Raw genomic sequence first — 26,514 nt, forward strand, 5'->3', positions numbered from 1 at the left:
ATGGAAATATTTTCTGGTTTTAACGCATATTTATGTACCTCATCTTGGGCTATATTTAAGATATAAACTTAGGAATATCAAGTGGTGTTTTATTTTGTTTTTCCGGCCGGAAGATGGCTAAAAATGGAACTCCGTTTTGGGTGATGACTTCCACAATCTCTCTTTTTTGCACCTCTCTCTGTTGCTTCTCTCTTTTTTGCACCTCTCTCTGTTGCTCCTCCCTTTTTTGTTCCTCCCTTTTTTGTTCCTCCCTTTTTTGCTCCTCCCTTTTTTGGCTCCTCTATTTTTTGCTCCTCTCTCTGTTGCCCCTCTCCCTGTGTATACGTGTGCTGTGTAAATGTGATTTTTATATTCTTTAATCCCTATTTCATTTTTGCAAATTATAATATTGCTATGAACTAAAAGAATACCCTATTCGACCAATTTAAGGTAGGTGCAAAACAGAGCAAGAAGAGTTAATACATTGGGTAAATGTCACATGGGCTAACATTCTAACCATCACGCTGCTGTGACAAAATTGAGAGAGAAAAAAATAAAACATAGTTAAAAAAAAAAAATAATTAGCAATGCACACGATAACATGCAAATGTGTATTTATCTATCTTGTTCTATGTGAAAAAAAATTAAACCAGTAATATATGTTATGGCAAAAAGAAAGAACAAAAAAAGGAAGGACATTTACAAACTGGTGCATATGTAAAGTGTTTACATAATTTGCGTTGTAAATAGGGCCAAATCTCAAAAGGGTTACAAGGAGGGAAATATAAAAACATATGTATGAAGTGTAGATAAAGAGTAATGCCTGAAAAATGCAAAAAGGGGAGGGGAATAACTTTTCTACGTTCAAATTATGGTGTTTAAAAAATAATATACAAAATAGTGAGTCCGCAAAAAGAAGTGAACATGAAGAAGTGAACATGAAGAAGTGAAAATAAAGAAGTGAAAATAAAGAAGTGAAAATAAAGAAGTGAAAATAAAGAAGTGAGCATGAAGAAGTGAAAATAAAGAGCTATCGAAATGGGAAGAAAATCGCTTTGAACGGGGAGTAAATTAGCACACAGTTTATAAGAAGCTGACAAAGGTTTAAAAAAAAGAAAATAAAAAAAAAAAAAAAAAAAAAAAAGGAAGGAAGGAAGAAACAAACGAAGAGGGAATAAGATTCTCTTCTTTTTCAACCATTTTCACACACATTTAACGTAGGACATTTTCGCCTAACATACACGCACGAATGCCATACGACAGGGGAGAGAACCAGTGATCACACAAATAAAGAATGCTGAGATTTGAGAGAATAAAAAGAACAAGTAACACCCATCGCTTCCTATTAAACGATGTAAGAAATAGAATCGACGTGGCTTTAAACGAATATGAAGACATCATACCAAGTAATAATAGCAAAAGGTGCAGGAATAAATACAAAAATATACAGAATTTGCACAGAATTATTCAGAATGGTGTGTTAAAGGGGCACAAAAATGTGTACTTTTACAAATATTTATTACATATTGCAGAAAAAAGAAAAAATGATTTGAGCTTATATCAAATAAACATAATTTTAAAAGCACTCATAAGAGCAAATATTTATAGATTTGTGTTATTACGTTCTTTCGAAATCCCTATTTTGAAATATGTAAACCATTTAAATGTTTTAATTAACGACTGCAATGTTAAGTGTAACAAGTGTGCACAAACTAAGTATATGGGAAAAGGTATCTATAGTAGCAGCTGTGATGAGGGTAAAAAATGCACAATTGAAATGAAGAAAAGGTTACATTTAATGAAAGGAATACAGAACTTTAAGAAACGCGATCATACAGTAGAGAATAATCTAAATGTAGAAATTATTTCTGACCAGTTTAATATCTTACTTGATATTTTTAAAAACTACATGTATGTTGTAAATTTTCACTTTTCTTTTTTATGTGAAACTTTGTTCTTCTTTATAACCAAGAATTATGAATACGCACATGATAGACAAAGTGTAATGCATATTGTGGGAATGTATTTAGAAAGATTTTTATCAAATTATGTCAAGACAACTCAAAAGGGAAATTATCTGCCTAACCCCAGAGAATATAAAACACAAAATATGGTATCAACTCCAAATGAAAAATTACAACTTTCAAATTTGTATAGACATAAATACAGACAAAACATTAATGTAAAAATGGTAGGAAACTATATCATCGTTTCTCGTAAAAGTGACAAAAATAAGGAGGGAGAAAAAAAATCCCATTATTTTAATCCAATATTTTGTAAAAACAATATCCTTAGCATATGTAAATATATGATAATGCTAATTTTGAAAAATAACAAGTTAGTTCTATATTGTAAGAAAATAAGAAGTAAAGAGATGACAAAAAAAAAAAACATATATATATCAAATGGGTATATGTACAAAATGAAAAATGCAAACTCCGTATTGAATTTTCAACCGATGAAATATTTATTAAAAATAAAATTTATCGATAATATAGAATTCCTTAAGGGGAGATATTTTTCGAAAGACTTAATGAGCAATCTTCATTTTTTACTAAACCTTGAGGAGTGTAAGGAAAGACTAAATTTGAGATCTAATATTTTTACCAATTATGTACAAAAGGTTTGGAAAACACAGAAAAAATGCACTTCTAATTTGCACAATTTTCCATTTATAGTTGAACACTCGAGATCATCAAATGTTGCATGCAATTATCATTAATTTTAATTGGGGAAAAATGGGAATTATATCACGAAGGGCTGAAGAGAAATACAAAAAATAATATATGAGGTTATGATACACATTTAGGAGAACCGAACCTTAAAAAAATGTACAAAAAAAAAGAAAAATGCAATCCGTAGGTAATTTGAACAAGGCTAAACTTTATAGGAGGTTTTTTTTTTTTTCCTACATCAGTAAGAACAGCAAAGCAGTCGGGGTTGAAGTTGGGGTGGAAGCATATATCTTTAAAAATCGATTGTTATTTTTCCTTATAATTTTCATAAATAGTGGGAAATATATATTTTAAAATGTGATTCGCTTCATTCATAAGTTTGTTACACATAAATAAATGTAGAATATCATATGGTGTGCATGAAACGGATGAAATGAAATATACGGGACAAAATCAGAGAAATAAAATGAGTCAAATCAAAAAAAACATTATATTATATCAAACAACATTACACAAATTTTGGGGACTGTTAATTTTTGTCATAGCATATATCATAACGTATTAACAAAATGGTGTGCAGACATGTGTGCACATTAGCAAAAGTGGCAGGTGTGGTTATTTTCTCTATCTAGCTAAATGTTTTTTTTTTTTTTTTTTGCCAATTTGAGAATAAATTAACCTACTGTTTTATTGTTTTGTTTTACTTCTTTATTGCTTTATTGCTTTACTGCTTTATTGCTTTACTACTTTATTGCTTTACTCCTTTATTGCTTTACTCCTTTATTGCTTTACTGCTTTATTGCTTTACTGCTTTATTGCTTTACTGCTTTATTTTTTTATACTTTTTTTTTTTTTTTTTTTCTACCCCCTACATACGTTGAGCTATTTTTCACTCATTATCCTGCTTAATCGATCTTGCTCAATCAACTGCAAGCACTTTTCTGCTGTTTTTCTACGAACTCTTTGATTTGATGTCATTCTTTGTGCGTTACTACTACTTTCAGTTTGGACTTGCGAATTTTCATTGTTGCCATAATTAACACTGCTTACTTCTTTTTCGTTATAAATAACATCTCTATTTGTTGATGAAGAATTGCACATTGTGTTATTACTAGCAATAATTTGTGGGCTATTTATTAATTGATCCAAGTTGGTCATACAATGATCATATATAAAAATGTTATTGTTATTTGTAAGCAAATCCAATGAATTGTATTTTCCATTGAATATACAGTCGAAGCCATTGAAGTAATTATTATTTTTATGTTCACTACTAGGAATGCCGTCTTTATCCAGTATTACAGTTTCGTGCATACTACAGGACGTGGGGCACTGTGAGTTTATGAGGTCATTATTTCCGATTTGTTCAAAAGGGAGATGCTGGTGATGGTGCTGGTTATTATTATGATGATGTTGATTATAATTATTATACTGCTTATCATTATGATGATGATGATTGGGACTGTTATTTCCAACATTTCTGAAATTTTCGTCTACTTTATGCACCATTTCATCCTCTTCATTATTTTTCATGCCAAATATGGAAGTGGTGGGGATTGTTTCCACTCCTTCGTGTTGCAATTGAGAAAACTCATTATTTTCAATGTTCCTACTTTCCTTCTCATTTTTGCTGTTTGTATATGGAATACTCTGAATGTTTTCATTCGATGCCATATTTTTGTATGTACCAACGTTTTCCATGGACAATTCACTCAAAGTGTTTTTCATTTCCGAATTTTGTCTTATCACACTGCATTCGTATTGGTTGTTCAATTCATTCGTGGCCATGTTCATTATATCTGCCCTGGAATGATTCATTACATTTTCTTGTTCATTGATAATCATTTTAAAATCTGCACTATTGCAATGCTTGCAATTGTTATTGCTGCTGAGGTTATTGCTGTTGAGGTTATTGCTGTTGAGGTTATTGCTGCTGAGGTTATTGCTGCTGAGGTTATTGCTGTTGAGGTTATTGCTGCTGAGGTTATTGCTGTTGAGGTTATTGCTGCTGAGGTTATTGTTGCTGAGGTTATTGCTGCTGAGGTTATTGCTGCTGAGGTTATTACTGTTGCGATTAAAACTGCTATGGTTAACAGTGTTTATAGAGAGACGCTGGTTCCCTTCATACAAGGATTGACAAGGTAGGTTTTGGTATGAACTTTGTGATATGCCATATGGCATGGGTTGAACTGCGTCGTATGACAAACCGTGATCTTCACTGTGTGATAAATGGAGGCCTTGGATGTATGTTAAACCATCACACACTCCGGTATAATCACTAACAGTTGCTCCCTCAGCAGAAACGCTTTGCCTTTTGAACATGCTAAGTAAATGTGAATTTTGGAGTTGCTTAACATTTAAAAGTTGCACCAACTTTTGATAATGGTGCATCTGTGATTTTATACGAAGATTTAAATTGTCATTCAATTTGATCTGATAGAGTAAATCTTTTTCTAATTCCATTTTCTTATTTTGTATTTTCACAATTTTTTTATTCATGCGATTGTAAATATTGTCATCTGAATCCACGTCTTCTTTCAAAAACAAATTGTTGTTGTTATCATCAAAATCATCCCCTAAATCTTCTTTCATTTGGATACAAACAATATGAGGGTTAATATTAATAGTTACAAAATTACTAGGCATAAAATTATTATTACAAGATACATCAGTAAATCCTCCCCATGAATAAATTGTTTCATTTTTTATAAAACACTTTAGGCATGCTTTAGCACTATATTCATTAATATACTGAAATTTTTTATTTTTAAAGGAATAAACAGCTGAAGGCATTTTCTCAATATATCTATATTTGTACTCTTCTCCACCAATAATAAATATGTAATTATTAGAACAAGCCAAGGAATGACATGATCGATTTTCATTTATCGGATCTACGTAAACTGGCAAAATAGACCAATACCAATTATTTCCATTATTTTGTAAGGATAATAATCTATTACTAATACTTGTTCTGTTTTTCATTTTCCCTCCATATAAAATTAAATTATTCACATTATTTTCTCTGTCATACCATATGGTAGTAGCATGGAAATATCTCCCCAATGGATCAATCGTTTGATATTCTATTTCTTGCCAGCTAAAATATAAAACTTTTTTCCTATTTTTATCATATTTCGTTTTACACTTATTTATATTCAGTACCCATAGATCATTTTTGAAAAACAAATTTTCTTCATCATATATATTTTCATTTCCACCAAAGAGAATTAGATGAGGATATAAAAAGTCTAAGGTGTGTCCATATCTATTGTTTGGTTTTTTTCCTGCAGTTTTTATATGAACCCACATTCTTTTCACTTTTTTTAAACTGGATGAGTCATCCCCATCATCCGTGTTGTCCTCAGATGAGGCACTGCTGCATGAGAGAGAATTTTCCTGCATGAGTAAACTTTTAACTGGAACTCTCGAATTTACAAGTACATGATCATCATCATCATCTTCTTCTTCATCTGCTTCTTCTTCTTCTACTTCATTGTTAAATTGGTTATTTTCATGAATGTACATATTAGATCGAAAAAAACGGGAATTACATGGTGGCAAGGAATTAGACGACGAAGATGACGAAGACGAAGTCACCAATGCTGATGCAGATGATACAGAAATGTTTGACGCAGAGAACAAATAAGATGAAGAAGATGTCCGTTTTCTCTTTTTATTATTTAGTAAAACATTTGTTTCTTGCGGAACATTTCCTAGCTGTGGTACATTTGCTTTTATATCGTTTGACGATTCCTCTTTGTGACAAAATTTTGTTGCAGTAGTGGTAGTAGCGGTAGCAGTGGCAGTAGTGGTAGGACTGTCTATACAATTGCTACTTTTTCCGGTAAAATGTTTATTGTTGTTCCATTTTTCTCCTCCCCCATCAACATCCCTTTTTTCACTTGTCACTAATGATACCTCTGCGTTATCCTTATCTTTTTCTACATTCATGCAAACACTGCTTTTGTGAATAAATGATTTTTCATAATTTCCCTCCTCTGCTTGGCTTTCTCCGGGATGACTCTCCGGAGGCTCATTTGCAGGCTTGCCATTGTTGTTATTTTTTTCATTTTCACTATTTTTCCCATTTTCATCCCAATCATCTTTAATAACAGTTTTGTTAAAGCAGGAACTTTGGTTCTCTTCCCGAAAGTTAGCATACACAAGGCGATCGCTCTCACACTCGCCTCGACGATACTTAGTGCTTCTCTGTTTAGGAGATTTAATTTCTTCACATGCACTACTAATACTTGTTGTGTCACTTTGATCTGCCCTTGTGTACTCACCGCTGGCATGGTGGCTGGTTCGTGCACTACTATTGTCGCTTCTCATTCCTGCACGTCGAACAGAAATTTTGCTTAAGTTCAGTGCACATAATCGATTATTGGCCAATTTATTATTCTTTACTTTTCCCCCGTGAATAAATAAAAAAACCCCATCTAACCCTAAATTGACAATACAAGAAGCATGGAATGCTCTCGGTTCTGGTACGTTATGAGTCTTCACCTTGGTCCAGTATTCAAAATCATTATTTTCTTCTTCACATATGTATACATCATTAAAAGTTTTATGTAGATAATTTTCCATAAGCATCATATTACGTTTGACGTTATTAACATCTTCATCTTCTTCATCTTTGGATTGTAAATATCCATTTGAATAATTGTTTACAAATTCTTCTTCTAATAAAGCACCACCAAAAAGGACAACTTTATGCTTTCCATAGGTGAGCATATTATTATGCTCCTTTTTTACCTTATCCTGTTTATCACACAATTCGTTATTATTTCTTAAAAAATTTTCTCCATTCTTACAATATTCCAATGATACTTCCATTCCTTTGAGATTCTCCTCCTTACATTGCTTGCCCATGTTTTGGGTATCTCCTCTCTTGTTTCTCCCTTCTTCCTTCTTTTCCCCATTTGCGTTTTCTAGTTTTCGACTAATTTCTTCTTTTTCCCACATTTCTGTCTCTCTATTGATATGATCCTCGTATTTTCCATTGTTTATATGACTTTCTTCATCTCTTCCATTCTCACCATTTGGATCCAAACTTGAGTTTAATGTGTATGCATATGGAGTTCTTATTTGTTTCACTTCATCCACCTGGCCCCGTTCATCCAAGAGGTCAGTGTCTTCACGGGGATGTCCTTTTTCCTTTAAAGAAAAATTACTTATTACATCGGTTGAACTTAGCTCATAATAATTGTGTAAGGAATGACCTACACGACCAACAGGTTTGTTCGTGTCCAAATATTTTCTCCTCTTGTCATTACAGAAAAGTGTTAGTGACATACTTGAAGACAAGTTGAATTAAATATTGCTTTCATGGGTTAAGGACATTACATGAGGTTTTTTTTTTTTTTTGTTTTTTTTTTTTCCCCTTTTTATTTAAAAGCATTATAGGCATATGCGTATATGTTTATGTTCTACGCATATATGCAGTACTTATGTTTGTATATACTTAGTTACTATTGCATATTCACATATGTATATATACATGTAAGAAGTTCCCTAAATATATGTATAAGTCTTCACATACAAAAAAATAAAAAAAAACCAAACAAATGCATATATGATAATATATCTCTTGCTCTACGTTTTTTTTTTTTTTTTTTTCCTTCTTCATTTCTATCATTTTTTTTTAAAAAAACACTAAAAAACAATACTTTTCAAAGATGAGTGAAATGATGAAGGAAAGAATAAAAAAAAAAAAAAAAAAAAAAAAACTCAAAGGGAAAGAGTGCCAAACAATTAATTATAGGTGAATCATCGTTCTCTTAATTTAATTAAAAATCAAAAACAAACGCTAGGTAGTAATATATGAGGTAGATAAACTAAAATGTTATGCCTCTTTTATAACATTATATATGTATATATAGGGACTTATTTGATTAACTGCATGACATTTATTTATATATTTGACCCTACTTGAGAAAAAAAAAAAAAAAAAGAAAAAAAAGTGTGATTCGTACAAAATATAAATATGTTTTAAGTGCCATAATTAAACTAAATTTATTCGTTCTACAGTTATGTAAAAAAAACAAAAAAAAAAAAAAAATCATTTTGCCATAATATTTTTGACATAATCTAAAAAGAACAAAATTATAGTATGGTTTGTATGGTTTTAATTTTTTCTGTATTCGTGAACTTGTATAATGTATATGAAAACTTATATGAATTGGCACATTTTCATGGCACAAAAGGGGCTAATTGGTATAGAAGCATAAAAATATATACCTATATATATGCATATAATATTATATATATATTTATGCCACATACATATGAACTGAGCATAGGAGAGTACCCCACCGAATTGTGCAAATTGCACGATTGAAGGCAGGGACACCTAATAAAAGGAAATTCATGGATGTTGCAAAATAAAAATAGTAAGGTTAATTTTTTTTTTTTTTTTTTTAAGTTAACATTTTGAAAAAATTATTCTATTCGTCTGTTTCCGAAGCGGAAGTCTTGTAATGACTTATTTTTTGATACAAAACAATTTCTACCAAGTTTATAATCATTTTGACAACAATATTTTAAAAGTATCGTAGATTTGTGCTTCCAAACATTGTATGGTCACATGTAAAAAAAAAAAAAAAAAGAAAGAAAAACAATATTTTGGAATGCTTATTGTTGTGTTATGTTATGTATTTATTTATATCGGTTTAATCTACAGAAAAAAAGGGCTTGTTCTTCGTTTTTGTATAGAAATTTCTGGGTTAATAAGAAAACACAAACATCGTTGCAACTTTTTACGTGTCGATTAATGGCACCACAATCTCCCATTTGTCTATTTAAGACCCCAACAGGTACATGCAATTTTAGTAAAATGTTGTGAGTATATTTGAGATATCGAGTAAAATGGCTGTAATACCAAAAAAATACAAAACCTTTACAAAGGAATGATTTTAAGCCATTTGAATAGGGTCACTTAAGAAAAGGTATGTTCGACCATTTTTTGTTAATTTAAAAAAAAAAAGCAAATCATAAATTTTATAATTCTGCTAACAATTTTGTAGACGAAAAATGATATATAAATATATTTCACAAATATTGTGGGATTGTCCAAGGGACTTAAGCACATGAAAACAATTGCGCAATTCCACATTTGTTCTTCCTTTTTATACAAAATTTAACAAAATATTATGCATAGAGAAAGGTGGAAAAAAAGACTATGATGATATGCATTAGGCGTGTTTGTGTTCATGTATGTGTGTGGTACCAAATTGGGTACGATATTTATCACACAGCTCATTTTTGTGAAAAAAAAAAAAAAATGAAATTTATTTGAAAAAATGAACAAATAAATAAAATGAGAAAAGTAAGCTGAACAAAATGAATTCGTGTAAACTACTTGAACGACGCGCAGAAAACGTATCACAATCATAATAAAACAATTTAATAGGTTTTAATAATATTAACCAAGTATTTCCTGTGTTGTAAATTGCGAATATCCCAAACGTGAAGTTCATCTTCATATGGTGGATATTCCCCTAAAATGAAAATAAAAATGGGCGATTATTGCTAGGATTAAATGTTGTGGCATACGATGGTGCACAAATGAATACAAGGCATGACATACAAAAAAAAAAAAAAAAAAAAAAAAAACATACACACGCAAGTACATAACAAATGAACAACTCAAGCATAGAATTACCAAAAAGAACTAAACCCTTGCTGTCATAATCTTGGCTCGAATTTAATAACCAACCTACAGGGAGGGGAAAAGAAAACGGGAAAACCAGCGTAGGAACAAATGTGCATATATTTATTTATGTATATATATATGTACATGCATATTGCACATGCACAAGGGGAAAAACTTACCAGAGTAAAATTCTCGTATTTTCAAGGTGTAATAAACGAAGAGTTTGGAAGGAGAAATGAAAATAAAATTCAGGAATCCGTTGATTTCATGTTGTACTATGTAGTAAAAGTTGGATTGTTCATCAAAAGCTATGTGTATGGGGGGGAATACACTAAATTCGGGTTTGTTTGTCATATATTCCACATATTCAATTATATCTCTGTTTTCTGATAATAAATTAATTACAGACAAACAATAACTTATTTGAAATTTGTGAGAGTTGCTATTATTTTCATTTTTAATATAATTATTAAAAGGATAAAATTTCGCGTACTTTTGGTATTCTTCATTTTCGTATTTTTCCGTATTAAATTGTGCCTTATTTTGTTTCCTCTCTTCTGACCTCCTTCCTGAACTGGGATTATTCTCGTCGTTTGCAGGTTGGTTGTGACTTCCGCTTGCAGACTGGTTGTGACTTCCGATTACAGACTGATTACCATTGTCAGTGCGTCCACTCTGCCCGTTCTGATCTCTCTTATCAGAGGATTGTATGTATCTCTGAACAAAGAGCAACCTACCATTAACAGCGTCTATGGTAGCGATTTGGTTAATAACATTTCCGCAAAAGTGTGTAATTATTTCGACGTGCTGCATGGTGATATTTTCATAAAATGGGTCCTTTCCTATCAATTTCTTGTTTATAAATTCATAAGCGCTTTCTATCTTGGAACTAGCTAAAATTACGTAACAATAGTTGTTCATTAAGAAGAGATCATAATTTTTAACAGAATTGTTCATGTGACAAGAATAGGATAAATTATTAAAATTGTAGCATTTGTTTTTTTTTAATTCAACAAATACGAAAAAACAAAGTGAAACATCCTTTTCGTTACAACTTGAAATTTGCATATTTCGAAACAGAGTAGTATCAACTAGTATGGTATTAATTATCCCATAAGAATCATTTATATCCTTTTTATTCACATATATTCCACTTTTCTGTTTATTATTTTGCTCTGCGTAAATATAAAAATTACCTTTCACTTCATTTATTCCTACTGATAAATTTTCAAAATTGTGCAAAATGTTATCATACCCTTCTACATATATAGTGTTTTTATTATTAAAGTATTTTATACTTGGAATGATTTTTCTGTTTGGTGATATATACACAGCTGAATCATATCTCAAAAAGCTGATTTCTCTTAAGTAGTTAAAAGCAAAATTTCGGTAATTTTCATTTTGTCTTAAATTCATTTTAGTTCTACTGTTCAATTCTTCTTCCTCTTCTTTCTGTTTTCTTAGAATCAGCATAAGAACAAATAAAAACATAAGGGTTAAGAAATATTTGAAGCACGACCTTCTTTCATCCACAGTTCGTTCTCCTCCAGAAGTTATCATAATATATGCCGCTTAACAAGTCTTTATGTTCAGGCTATAATTATATCACGCACATGTGTACGTATGTATGTGCCGTGTGCACATGGGAAAATATGGGTATATATATATATATATATATATAAATATTCACACTTGAGTCCAGTGCAATCCTATTACACAAACATGGAAAGTAAATAAAAGGAAATAATAAAACTGAAAAAGAAAATAGACCAAAACGTGTTCACATGAGGTAGGTAATTCAGATGGATCCATTTTTTTTTATATATTCTTATTTACACATAATTTTTTATCTGTATGTGTAGAAAAAAAAAAAAAAAAAAAGTTAATCAAACGGATTATTAGAGATGCTGAAAGGGTTAATATATATAGTACTTATAAAAGGTCTACTATTGTGAGCGCGGGGATTGCCACACCCCTATCCTAGTATGAGGTAGCCTGATTTGTGCATTTAATATAATAATAATTCCGATTCATGCTGAGATCAATATACATATAAAGGTCATGAGCGACGAATTGTTTCGCTGCAATGTTCCTTTTTCATTTTTGGAATAAAATAATTTTATTGAAAAGAGGAAGAAATACAATTAGTTCAGATCGTTTGGTACTACTTAACACAGGAAGAAAACATTTTTAAAACTCTTTTATTTACATGTTCATTTGATCCCCCTTGAGAAGAGCTCAAGCGGAATTTTCACCTAAATTTAATGCTGTAAAAAGCTTTCTCCTGTTTTTATTTTTTAATAAAAAAAAAAAAAAGAACTCGTAAAAAAATATTCTGGGCTGAAAAGGAATAACATTATATGATAAATTTTTTTTTTTTTTTTTTAGCATAACAAAACAAGAATTAAGTAAAAAAAAAAAAAAAATTGACACACCTTATCCTAGTACATTTTTACTGCAATTACAACGGAAAATTTTGTTAAACCTTGTAAATGCGTGTTGAAGATACATAAAACATTGATACATTTGCACATTGGCACGGGTTTGTTTACATGCTACAGTTCATGTATTTTTTTTTTTTCTTCCTTTTTCGTATTTTTCTCTTTTTTGTGTTTGTCTATACCCATTTTGAAATAACCCCAAATCTGTCTGTATACCTATCCATGTTTCGCTTTTTAGCAAGATCAATTTTTGCGTCAATTGGACGTGTAACAAAATTGAATAAGTATTGGCAAAGAAATATATATATACAGATATGCTTATATGTGCAATCCCAGAATATAGAGTGCTAAGAGTTAGCAAATCCTTGTACATATTTACACGCAAATTCTTTCAATTTTATTAAAACGCCTAGATAAAATATTCAGGAAAAAGAAGGTACTAATTTAATGTGCACAAATAAATTCTGAATCTTGTACATTAAGGAATAATCATTTTAACATAATACGATTAAATCAAATAAATTTCTTTTTCATATTATAGGACTTTAGTTTTTGTGCATGCAAGGGAAGCATGCCGAATGAGGAAAATATTAAATACGAAATCGAAGGAAAAAAAAAAGAAAAAAAAAAAGAGGAGGATCCTTTACATATTACATCATATACTAATATATATATACACATGATGTATTACATAAAAATTTGCAAATACATAGCTATGGAGATAAAGGCATCTATGCACACTATCTAATCCTAACCAGAAGAGGGAAGGGTGCTCGGAAAAAGAAATTACTCCTAGTAGGACTAGAATAACTGTTCATACGTTGTGAACCAGGGGGGATAGAATATGGCCATAAAATATTTCGAATAAATGTGTGTTCTTTTCCTTACATCCTTCACACTTTAATTGAATTAGAATAAATATTTTTTAAAATTTGTCAGTGAGAAGATTATGCCATCATCTTATGGTTTTCTATATATATATATATATATATATATATAGAAGACATTAAACGTGTGTGTTTCTTTTCTTTTCTCTTTTTTTCATTTAAAAAAAAAAAAAAAAAAAAAAAAAAACATTTGGCCTAAATAATCAGCAACAATATGTCATCATTCAAAAATTAAAAAATATTTAAAATAAGATATTTTCCGATGAAAAATAAAGATTTTTTTTTTATTTTTTTGCTATAATGGATATATACGATGATATAGTTCCTTTAAGGGGAAGTAGTAAAGAAACAAAAAAAAAATAACGTCTTGTTTTTTTGTCTTCCCTTCACATTAGTCCATCTTTTCATCTAATAAAATAAAAATGTTATTTTTTTATATAAATTTTTGTGTTCATACGTAGAAGGGAAAATCCTTACATTTAAAAAAAAAAAAAAAAAAAATAAAAGTGGGGGTCACTTTAACAAGGTCACTATTGTGCATACATTTGTTCAATCATATAAAAAAGTAAGGAATACCCAAAAAGGAAATCAAAAATAAGTAACTCTCAATTGAGTAAATGTTCATTTCGCGAAATTGCATATATATATGGAAAACAAAATTGTAAGGTGTTCTTGTTTAAAAAAATAAAAGGGGAAAATTGAATACGGGTTGGTAGAAGAAGAAGAAGTATGCTCGATAAATAAAAAGTGAACATGATCATTTATATTTTTAAACGTGAAAAAGTTTTTTAAAAAAATAAAACAGACAAATACGTGAAACAAATAAAATTAAATAAAAACTCCGTTGAGGTGATACGTTTCTTCAGGCATAAAACACCTTTGCTGCTATAAGAAACAATTTTTTAAAATGAGAAAGTTCGCGGCATTATTTTACCTATGTTCATTAAACTGAGGAGATGAAGGAATCAATAAAATTGCCAAGCTGTGTCCTTCGTCAAAAAAATAAAATAAAATAAAATAAAAACAAAAAAAAGCGCATTACGAAAACTTGATTTATATTTTATGGAAAAGAGAAACTTTTAATGACTTTTTTTTTTTTTTTTTTTTTTTTTTTTTTTTTTGCATTTTCATGTGTGGGTCTTTTCTTTTTGGAGTCTTGATAACTGCTTGTTCGGAAATAACCACAATTGTAATAATAATGACACAACTGCAACGATTATGAATTTATTTCCCCCGTTTTTAAATCATTTCCTAAAACGCTGCCCTCTGCATAAGGTGCATAAAAAGGAAATTTGCACAAAATAAAAGGCGTTGAAATGGAATGAAAAAAAAAAAAAAAATCTTTTGACATTCAAAATTAGCAAAGTTAAACATTTATGAATCGAATAAAATGGTGTGATACAGAGTGAGTTTTATTATATTTTTTTTTTTTTTTTCCTTCTTTACACACGGTGTGGAAAATTCCTATTCTTACAAAATAATTGTAATGGTTCACATTTTCCCATATTTGAAGCTTCAGTTCCTTTACCCCCACTTCTAAACCAACGTACGTGTCCATTTAGCATGAGTGAAATGGTGATATAAATAAAAGAGAGATGAGGGGAAGTTCTCCGGATATATGAGCACCATTTAGAGGAAAAATCTCAAATAGATTCTAGAAAAATGTTACTATTGTCTTCACCACTCCCCAAGATACAAAGTTATAAATCATGAATGTATGTGTTTTAGCGATAATCTTTCACAAGCATTGTAAACACTTTCATTTTTTTTTTTTTTTCTTCTCCTTTTAGATAAAAAAAAAAAAAAAAAAAAAAAAAAAATCCCCCCTTAGCACATTCTCATCAAATAACATGAACATAAATGAATGTATAACTTGATCCTTAAAATGACCAATGTTACACCAAAAGAATCACAATTTTACGAAAAAAAGAAAAATACTAGCATTGACAACAAACATATTAAAAATGTGACAAACTTAATATACTTTCTAGGAATTACAATACGTATAATTATTTATTATTATAGCTTGTGGCAAGATAACAATTTGGATGTAAAGTTTACAGATGTTGATTATTATGTTTACTCAGATGCTGCCAAGTATGTACTAAGGAATGAATCGCCATATAAAAGATACACTTATCGATATACGCCTATACTAGCATACATAATGCTACCCAATTTTTTTCTCCATTTTTCTTTTGGAAAAATTCTCTTTTCATCCGTAGATTTTCTTATCAGCATTGTTATAATTAAAATATTGCAAATTAAATATCCCTCATGCAAAAATTATATTTTTTATGTGTCCTTATGGATTTTAAATCCCCTGGTTATCATCATATCGATTAGGGGGAATGCCGACTGTATTCCTTGTCTATTCGTTTTATTAACGCTCCTTTGTATTTATAAAAAAAAAATTTGCCTTTCAGCTATTTTTTATGGGCTAGCTGTTAATTTTAAGATATACCCAATTATTTATGCCCTCCCATTAATGCTATATTTAAATAAAAATTATTTGACTAAAGACAAAATACTCCAGTCAAAGAAGGATAAAAACTGTTTTGTAAATCCAATTACTCACACCTTTATAATAATCAATCAATTCTTTGTCGAATTGTTTAAACTGAATCGTGATCAGTTAATATTTTTTTTGTGCAGTTTTTTTACCTTTCTAGTGATAAATGTGCTTTTTTACATAATGTAAGTGAATTCTCTCACGCATGCGACATCTCCAATATGAAGATTAGCATACTTTCATATGTATATATGTTATAAATATATATATATATATATATATACATATACTTGCATTTGTATGCACATATACATTTTTTTTTCTTCCTCATGATAGATACGGATACCAGTTTCTTTACGAATCCTTCATATACCACCTCGTTAGACGGGACCACAGGCATAATTTTTCTCTCTTCTTTTATCTTATGTACCTAGGTATTGAAGAAAATGCAAAGGTAATGAAATATAAAGGGGATTTCTCTGCCTTTTCCACATACCCCATATTTCTTAATAAATAAAATGTGGAAATTCACAGCAGGTTATATTGTACTCTGTAAAAAAAGATTAATTTATTATTTACATTTTTTTTTTTTTTTTAACGTAAGTTCCTCCATTTGAGCAAGCGTTGCAATGTATTCATGCATTAGTATGTCCTTGCATTTTCAAAACTGTGCATGCATAAATACATGTAAAGGAAATAAATCCTTTTGCTCCCGACACATATGTAATAGTTCTGCTTTTCACCTCGCAGATTATTCCCCTTATAACATTTGTACCGCAAGCAATTTTAGTAGCTTTATTCGGTTTTAAATACGCACGACAAAATTTGGAGTTGTCTATGTTCCTACAGGTAAATATGTTAATAAAAGGAAAAGCCCGCATGGAGCATATATTGATACATATCCATGGGCTTTTACTTATATATTTTTATTTATTTTATAGCTATCATTTTATTGCTACTATTCTGTTACTATCATTTTATGGTTATTATTCTGTTACTATCATTTTATTATTTATTTTTGGCCTTCTTCGAAGACGCTGGCTTTCATTGCTATGAACAAAGTGTGTACATCTCAGGTAAGAACAATAGAAGAAACACACCCATGCATGAAGTTGTAAGATTTCCCAACTGTGTTTATATTATGATAGGCACCAGATGTATAAGTACACAATATACATGTCAACACCCCCTACCCCCTCAACCCACTGTTCATTTTTAAGAACAATGCCATAGCAAGGGCTTATACTGCTTCTCTCCATTACAACATCGTTACATCCGTAGTTTTGCATTTTTTTCATCTCTTTGAACAGTTGCATATTTCGATAAAATATATTTCCCATCTCTTATTTTTCAGTATTTTATTTGGTCCCTCCCATTTATCCCAGTTGTCCTCCATTCCATAACGTTAAAGGGGGTAAACGAAAAAGAAAATATTAGTGCGTGAAAGTACAAATGTTCGAAAGCATTATGCAAAAAAATCGTAAAATACACACATGTGCCTCATTCACCCCCGAAATACACACATATATATATATGTATATATATTTTTAAAACTTTTAATAGAAAAATTTGATCCTTATCGTGAGTACGGTATTCTTTTTTGCTTTAGCGAAGGTTTGGAAAAACATAGAATAAATTTACAAGTTTATACATGCACAAGTTCATATGTTCACACTAGTCATTTTTTACCATTTTATTTTCTTGGTCAAAGAGACAAATAGATAATTAGTTAAACGTATGCTTGTATTCATATGTTTTCCTTTGTAATATATATGTGACCAAACCAATTTGCAAAATTTTCCATCATGCGCAGTCTAACTGGCTCTTATGGGCATATTACCTTGAATTTAAAGGATATAATACCTTTTTGCAAGTACAATTTCAACCGCTTCCTAATTGAAAATTGCATAAATGTTAATAATTTAGGATGTATTAAATACATTTCACAAATTATCAAATAGTCCACACATTTATTTTTATCTCCCTTTCCCAAAATTCACAGTTGTTTTATTCCTCTATTTTATTCGTTATTTCTGAGATGACAATATGTTGGGTTTTTATGTATCTACATTTTAAGGAAAAAAAAAAAGATATATACTAAAAAAAAATTTATTTAATTTTTACATAACTGTACGATAATTTTTTTTTTTTTTTCGTTTCTATATTTTATCATTTGAGTAGTTACATGTGAAATGTTAATGTTTCCTTGTAGTGAACTTTTTAAATGCCTAACTTTTTATTTTTTATGTTACGTCATTTTTTTTTTTTTTTTTTTTTTTTTTTTCATATGATGGGATAAATTTTTTATCATATAATAATCTAAGGTACGCAAAAATATTGTTATTGATATATTTTATACCTTACTATTCAGGCAAATTTATTTTTTTTGCTAGCTAAAAGCTAAAAAAAAAAAAAAAATAATAACTTGACACTCAAGAATTTAATATCAAACAACAATATGCATTCTGATATTGCAACAAAAAAGAATTTCCGTGAATTTTTAACTGACTTAATAAAGAATTATATTGCCTAGTTTTATCCTTTTTCTATAAAACACCATAATTGGTCTTGTAATTTCTTTTTTTTTTATCTAGTTTGTGAAATATTGAAACAGACTTATTCTGAACATAACATACAACATCATGCAAGTATTAGGTATTTTTAGCAACTTAAAAAAAAAAAAAAAAAAAAAAAAAAAATTAATTAAAAAAAAAAAAAAAAAAAAAAAAAACATGAATGTTTTTAGTTCTACTTCCTTTTTTTTTTTTTTTTTTTTTTTCTCACATAACCATTCATGTAAAAATATTTTTTATGAACATAAAGTTTCCTAAATTTCCGTTTTTATAAATTTTCAAAAAGTCACAAAAGTATATATGTGTATATATATGTATACTTGCATACATACACGCACGTATACTTTTCACATATACCTGCATAGACGCACTTTTACACACCCCTTTGTAACAGTATTAAACACATTACACCCGTGCACACGTAATCCATTTTTTTTTATAAAAAAAAAAATAAATAAAACTTCAAAAAGGATGAATAGTGAAGTACAATTAATTACAATAAATAAACTGCATGGTTCTATTCATAGTTCCCCAATTCACAATAATGTAACATTATTTTAACATATTTTTCGCGAAAATATCTTTGACTTAAACTTAGTTTGAAGCAAAGTTTTAACTTCTACATATCTTAATGAAATTCAGAACAAACTATTTTGTGTTATTCAATAATATTTACGTATTTTCCCAATCTGCAAAGTTTTTTATTCATTATATAATTGCGGCAGAGAAATTGATTCATGTGTTGAGAATATATTTATAAGTATTACCCTATAAGCCTCAGTTCATTATAATTTACCTTGAGGGATTCTCTACTTATCTATCTCTACATATGCCTTGTCAAGATTTAAAACATTCAAAGATGCATAGATGCCCGAGTTCAATTTTCCAAGACTTTTTTTTTTTTTTCGTAATTGAATAAAAGCATTAGCAACTTGTTTGCAAAACGACCATCTTGGGGGAGGGTAGCCTCAATTTTATATATTTCGAAGAATTTTGATATATTTCATGAATTTTTTGTTCTAGAGATTTTTTCTTTTTTACCAGAAAATGGATGTACATAAAAATGAAGAGAAAAATATTATCAATTTGGATGGGTTGGAGGCTGAGTCTTCCTCTAAGGAGGAAGCAATTAGGGTGTGCACCCGTATAAGGCCTCTATTTGAAAAAGAAGTAAGTGATCGTGTAATTATGTGCATACACTTGTAATTATATTTTTTTTTTTTTTTTTTTTTTTTTTTTTTTTGACCGTCTGTGTTTAACAGATATTATTGGGGAGCTATCAGTGCAGATGCACATGTTGGCGTGTGCATATATACATATATATATACACATTCATATACCTACATATGCACCTCCCCCCCCCCCCTTTCCTCGTCCTTTTTGTGTTATTTTTTTCAGGTCAACAGTGGCCACTTGAAGGCATGGAAAATGAACGAGACAAGCATGCAACTAGTAGTTGAGCCACTCTCCTTGACCGAAATGCTAAAAGCAAGAGTTCAAAAGAAAGGAAACAAAGTGGAATTTAAGAAGAATGTGGAAAAATCAGAGGGTCAAAAGGCTGTTTTGCAACGTTTCTATGCATTCGATCGATGTTTTGATGATCATGGTAATTCATAAATTGTAGAATGAACGAATATATCTGGAAATTTCACACCTTTTGTATATTTTTTCTTCCAATTTGACAATTTATTTTTTTTATTCTAAGGTGTTAGTGAGCTCATGAATTTGCACCACCGTTTTTCGAGTTTATATATTTCCTCTATATGTGTCGTCATTTCTACTTTTTATCCAGCTCGTGCTAGCTCTTTCTTTTTTCTTTCTTTTTTTTTTTTTTTCCAATTTAATTTATTTATTTATTCATTCATTTATATATTTGATTATTTATTTATTATTTTATTTTTACCGCCCTTTCCCCAGTTGGCAATGAAGAAGTGTATAAACACTTAGCCAAAGATATCGTTCTTGACACGTTTAAAGGAATAAATGGGTGTATTCTTGCTTATGGACAGACGGGATCAGGAAAGACGCACAGCGTTATGGGAGTGCCTACAGATCCTGGTATGCTACCGAGATCGCTAGCGGAATTTTTTAATGGTATTGAAAACCCCTCATCGTTAAATGAGGATAGTGACAATATGAATACTGATGATGAGTCAAATAACAATACGAAAGAATTTTTGATGAGTGTGACATATTTAGAAGTATATATGGAAAGAGTAAATGATTTGTTACAAGAAGGGTACAGAGGAGGGGCAACTGAAAATTTGGATGTAAAGGAAGATCCTAAAAGGGGTTTTGTTGTAATTGGTATTCAAGAAGAAACAGTAACATCAATAGATGAAGTAATGCTTTTAGTTGCAAAAGCTGAACAAAGAAGACACATTTCTCAAACAAATTTTAACGAAACTTCTTCGAGATCACATACTATTTTTACTGTCATATTGGAATCAAATCAAGTTATAAGTGATGGAACATCTATTAATAAAAGAGGGGAACTAAAAATAGTAGATTTAGCAGGGAATGAAAGAGCAGGGAGAGCTGCTGAAGGGATAGAAAATGCAAAAACTCTTATCGAAGAAGGAAAAGCAATAAATAAAAGTTTATTCGTTTTAAGTGAAGTAATTTCAAAATTATCAAAAAGAGCTCAAGCTATTGCAGCAGGGGATGAGAAAAAAATAAAAAAAATACAAGAAGATTTGGTTTTTATTCCATGGAGAGATTCTAAATTGACCAGAATTTTAAGTAAAAGTTTGGGAGGAAATTGTCGTGCATCTGTCATTGTAGCCGTACATCCTTCTCACTTTTATTTGGACACATCTTTTTCTACCTTGCGTTTTGCTTTAAAATGCAAGACAATCAAAAAGAAGATAGAAGTGAACTATTTATCAGCAGAGCAATCTGTTATTATGCAACAAAAGGAATTAATAGCCAAGCTACAAAATCAGTTGAAACATTTGGCTACTGCTAAAAATGTAGATATACAGTTATCAGAGGGAGGTAACAACTATGCAAATACTAGGAAACCAGAAGATGATGAAAAGATATTGGCTTTAAAACACGAATTGGAAGAAAAAGTAAAAAAATTTCAAAATTTTATATTAAAATCTGAGTTTAATGTACATCCAAATAATTATAGAACATTGAGATCTATAGACGCAAATACAGAAAAGTCGTTGAAGTATTCAATGACTATACCAACTAATATAAAAAATGAATATACTTGGCTAAGATCATTTGACACACAAGAGTATGATTCCAAATGGGATGGCATGGACAAATATGAAGACCAAAATGCACAAGAAAATATCAATATTTCTAAAGCTATGGATTATTTGAAAAATAAATCTCCATATAAATTAAATTCATCAGAAATTAGTGATGGTGCATTGTCCAGTGGATCTCAAAAAGATGACTTGGTTTCTTTGAATTATTTTAACGAATTGGAAGAGTTAGAAAAGATGGAAAAAAATGAACTAACAAGGAGAAAAAGGAAAGAAAAGGGGGATGCTACAACCAGTAATACGTCCACCAATAGGGTATATGGAGAATTGAGTAAGTTAAGTGCTATAGAACATTCCAATTTGATAGATGAAGAAGAAAAGGTCGATACTAATAAGGGAAAAAAAGCGAAGAAGAAAAAGGGGAAAAAAACAAACAATGTTGATATTACTAATAAGGATACTACAGTATTGGTTAAAGGAAAGGGTAAATTAAAGGGAAAAGGAAACAAGGTGTCTACTAACTACATTAGGAAGAAAAAAGTTGTCATTAATGGTAAATATAAAAAGGGATCATCTGAAAAAATATCCAATATGCATAAGATAGAAAGCGATACGAGAAGTGATACAGGTGGGAGAAGTGACATATGTAGAAGAAGTGATACAAGTGGAAGAAGCGAAACAGGTGGAAGAAGCGAAACAGGTGGAAGAAGCGAAACAGGTGGAAGAAGCGAAACAGGTGGAAGAAGCGAAACAGGTGGAAGAAGCGAAACAGGTGGAAGAAGCGAAACAAGTGGAAGAAACGAAACAGGTGGAATAAGTAACATCGATGGAAGAGGTGATATGGAGAACAATGGGGAAACGAATCGAGAGACTAGTCAAGGAAACGATAACAAGCAGAACAATGAAGTGAAGCGGTCCAGTGAAGCTAACATAGTCATGCGAGAGTACTCTATGGGCTTGTCATCTAAACTGAAAGAGCAAGATGACAATGAAAAAAGAACGTCTATAATATCAAACCTGAAAGAAAAAATTGAAGAAGATCTGAAAAAGAAAAAGAAAATTATCAGCAGAAATATCGAACTTAACAAACAAATAAAATTTATTATGAAACTTATGCAGAAGGTTGGATTGTCTACAATATTAACAGGCGTTGTTCCTCCAGGTAGAAATATAGAAAATGTCTTAAAATTACAGGAAAATTTGAGGGAGGATTTAAAGTTATGTGTAACCAAGAAATCGATAGAGTTTCTTAATGGAAAATTAAACAATAATAATGATGATAAAACTGCCTGTACTCCTTCTGGTGCTTATACTACCAATAATAATTACGTTGATATTGCCATCAAGAGCTTCAATGATAAGGAAATAATGGATGATGTGGAAGAGAAGGAGGAAGAGATGCTATGTGGCACATTTGATGATAACGAAAATGAAGCGAAATACAATGAATCTATATCACACGTGTTCATAAACGAAATGTTTTTTTCGTTCATACTCAGAATACAACAGAGAAAAGATTCAAGTGATTATTCCTTAAAAAATATAGAAGAAATGCTAAAAAATGAAGAAAAACCATATGACTTGTCCAAAAAGGCGCTGGAAGATATATTAGGCAGTACAATTGCAAATAAAGTCCATGAGCTCGAGGAGTCAAATCCAACAAAAAAACATATAAAAGATGAAAAAAATAAAAAAACACTTGATTCTATTTTTAATATGCTCATGCCATGGGAACAGAAAATATTAGCACTGCTATATGAACAACAAAAAATGAGACAGAGTGTTCAAAACATTAAGGAAAAGTTTTCACAACGCATTCAAAATATTAACATATTTATTAAAAAAATTTTAATTGATAAGGTTGAAGTGGAAAAACATTTTAATCGTATTATTAAAGCTACTGAAAATTACAAAGATGATATGTTAAAAACATCGGATGTTGATTCAAATTTCAAGTTTGCTGGATTAATGAAAAAGTTAGAAGAGCTGTCCATTTCGTTGGCGGAAAAAACAAGAGATTTCAATGTGTTAGCAGAATTTCATTTAAATTTGAGAAAGCAAATGGAGAAAAAAGATTCTTTAATTAAAGAACTGCAAGAAGAAAACAAATTGTTTTATCTTGTTCCGAAATATAATGAACTGTTGCAAGAACTGTGTGAGCAGGAACAAAATAGCAATACAGCAACCAGGGAACTGAAAAGGGAATTCCTTTTAATGTATGGACGTTTAATATTTTCGAGAAAGAGATTACAAGAAAAGGAAGTTATAGAGAATGATATGAGAAATTTAAATAAAAGAATTTACACCGAGTTGGTAGAGTCCATATCAATTATAAAAAATTTGGAATCTCAAAATAAATTCTTAGAATTTAAATTGAATATGGAAAATAAGAAAAAAATCGAAAAAATAAAGAAATTGTTAAACGAAAAGGAAATGCATAGCAAAATCATAAGTCAAATGGAGAAAATGCTCGATGATGCAAATATAGACACGAGTAGCCTGAAGAACGAAATAATGGGTAGTTATAACAACAGTAATATGCATGCATACGATGAAAACAGTGAGGAAGGGGGAGATTTGGTGTCCCAGCACGAGAAGAAAAGGGATCAAGGGGGAAAAAAGAAGAAGAGGAAAGAAAAGGAAAAAGCCATAAAAAAAAACAACAAGGTTGGTAATAAAAATGACGCTAAAAATGTGGTAAAAAATGAGGCTAAAAATGTGGTAAAAAATGAGGCTAAAAATGTGGTAAAAAATGAGGCTAAAAATGAGTCTAAAAGTGAGGTTAAAAATGGAGATAGAAACCATGAAAAAAGCTACAAGGAAAAGGGAAATTCAAAGAAAAGAGGAACATCACAGGAAAATGCAACAAAGGAAAAACTGACAGGGAAAAAAAAACAAAACAAAGAGAACATTCCTAGCACCACCTATTCTGCAGAAAAAATTTTAAAGAAATCAGCAAGTAAAATAGACACCAACTTAAATCACAAAAGAGGAAGTATAAAAAAAAGGGTTTCTCAAGATAAAAACAGTTTAAACGATTTGTATGAAAACTTGAAGGATGTTTCATTAGAAAAGTTCTCCAAATTAGAATCTAATAAAAAAAATGTCCAAAAAAATATAAGTAAAATTAAGAAAAAAAATGAAAATAAGTTTGGGGAAGTAAACATATTAGAGGAAATTAAGTCATTTGACAGGGTTCCCCAAAAAAAAAAAAAAGGAAAAAAAAAAGTAGGAAATGATGATTTATCAGAGGTAAATTTTATTGGAGAATTCAAGTCAAGTAACAGTATTAGAAAAAAGAAGAAAAAAATTATTAAAGGGAGAAGAAGAAACATATTAAAATACTTAAATAAAGGGGGTGACAGTAAGGGCAAGGAAAATATGGAAACGGTGTTATCTGAGGAAAATATATTTCAAGGATACAAAAATGATAATTCTACAACGGACTTTGAAACTAACGAAATTCGTCATATGCTAAACAAGGAAATTGAGAAGAAAAAAAAAATTAACAAGGGATAAGGAATCATTTTGATGCAGGGCGAGTTTATAAAAACAGAAATGATCCCACGAAAAGGCGCATTGAGAGAAAAAAAAAAAAATATGAAAAAGGGTATATAAGAAAAAAATTACATCTTATGAACATTTTTATATTTAAATAACCATATGTGATCTATGACAGATGGATTTTCTTCTTCTCAACCTATATACATTAAGACATAATTTATCGGATCAATAGTTTTGCTCAAATAAGTTATACGTACGTATGCATTTGTACATTTAAGCTATTTTTCCCTTATTATGATGGAAGTATTGCATTGCATCTTTTTTTTTTTTTTTTTTTTTTTTTTTTTTTTTTGTGTTATGTATGTGTTTTTAACGTGTGTATTATATGCTGTACCTTGGCTCATTTGTTTATAAAGTTTTGCATAATTTTTGCCACTATTGTATTTCATATTTTATTGTTATAATATGAAAAGAGAGATACATTTTTTTAATTGTTTCAGTAGCTATATATTTGTATGCTAAATGAGCATACTGAACTTTAAACATTTCGGCGAACAGTGGGAAACAGACGGAAGGATGATAAATGATAAATCAAAAAACATGCATAAGAATGTTCCTGAAATTTAAGTTGATTTGTTGATCTCATCCATTTTGAATGTGTAAATAGAGGAGCTAGCCATTTTTTCCAAGTGTATGATATTTTTTTTTTTTTTTTTTTTTTTTTGTTATTGTTGTTGTATTAATGAATGGCTACCTAGCTAGCTAAAATTTTAGCACCAATTTATTGTAACTCATAAAGACAAGTTAAAAATTGTTCTATTTAATAAAATAAAAGAAATTTTATGAAATAATATTTTTTCCTTATTCCTTTTTTTTTTTTTTTAAATTAAAAATTTTTAATTTTAAATTCTGTTTATTTTTTCCATTATCTTTTTTGTGGCTTTTATGTGTTTAAAATTTTTTTCCCCATGTACTAGACTTGTATTTACCGCAATATATATACATATATCAGAACTGCAATACATGGAAAGATTAAAGGCAACTTTTTGTCTCAACCTTAGATTA

At 29.9% G+C, this 26,514-nt stretch overlaps 5 protein-coding genes across 5 annotated transcripts; 3 read left to right on the forward strand and 2 right to left on the reverse strand.

Moving 5' to 3' along the window:
• Positions 1 to 1,273: 1,273 nt before the first annotated feature.
• PGO_131110 (hypothetical protein, conserved) lies at positions 1,274 to 2,701 on the forward strand (the record flags this gene model as incomplete). The annotated part of the gene is made up of 1 exon (XM_028689627.1): positions 1,274 to 2,701. One exon carries the CDS (start codon positions 1,274 to 1,276, stop codon positions 2,699 to 2,701), a length of 1,428 nt encoding a protein of 475 aa, XP_028545428.1.
• Positions 2,702 to 3,536: 835 nt separating this feature from the next.
• On the reverse strand, positions 3,537 to 7,952 carry PGO_131120 (hypothetical protein, conserved; the record flags this gene model as incomplete). Its single annotated transcript, XM_028689628.1, has 1 exon — positions 3,537 to 7,952. One exon carries the CDS (start codon positions 7,950 to 7,952, stop codon positions 3,537 to 3,539), a length of 4,416 nt encoding a protein of 1,471 aa, XP_028545429.1.
• Positions 7,953 to 10,061: 2,109 nt separating this feature from the next.
• PGO_131130 (hypothetical protein, conserved) lies at positions 10,062 to 11,871 on the reverse strand (the record flags this gene model as incomplete). The annotated part of the gene is made up of 3 exons (XM_028689629.1): positions 10,062 to 10,156; positions 10,321 to 10,374; positions 10,491 to 11,871. The coding sequence occupies 3 exons, from the start codon at positions 11,869 to 11,871 to the stop codon at positions 10,062 to 10,064; spliced, it is 1,530 nt and encodes a 509-aa protein (XP_028545430.1).
• Positions 11,872 to 15,524: 3,653 nt separating this feature from the next.
• PGO_131140 (mannosyltransferase) lies at positions 15,525 to 18,252 on the forward strand (the record flags this gene model as incomplete). Its single annotated transcript, XM_028689630.1, has 8 exons — positions 15,525 to 16,336; positions 16,488 to 16,605; positions 16,902 to 17,000; positions 17,186 to 17,227; positions 17,506 to 17,565; positions 17,715 to 17,765; positions 17,965 to 18,024; positions 18,154 to 18,252. The coding sequence occupies 8 exons, from the start codon at positions 15,525 to 15,527 to the stop codon at positions 18,250 to 18,252; spliced, it is 1,341 nt and encodes a 446-aa protein (XP_028545431.1).
• Positions 18,253 to 19,771: 1,519 nt separating this feature from the next.
• PGO_131150 (kinesin-7) lies at positions 19,772 to 25,464 on the forward strand (the record flags this gene model as incomplete). The annotated part of the gene is made up of 3 exons (XM_028689631.1): positions 19,772 to 19,894; positions 20,123 to 20,330; positions 20,642 to 25,464. The coding sequence occupies 3 exons, from the start codon at positions 19,772 to 19,774 to the stop codon at positions 25,462 to 25,464; spliced, it is 5,154 nt and encodes a 1,717-aa protein (XP_028545432.1).
• Between the last annotated feature and the right edge of the window lie 1,050 nt (positions 25,465 to 26,514).

This window comes from Plasmodium gonderi, assembly GCF_002157705.1.
Source record: "Plasmodium gonderi DNA, contig: Chr13, whole genome shotgun sequence".
Taxonomy (NCBI): domain Eukaryota; phylum Apicomplexa; class Aconoidasida; order Haemosporida; family Plasmodiidae; genus Plasmodium; species Plasmodium gonderi.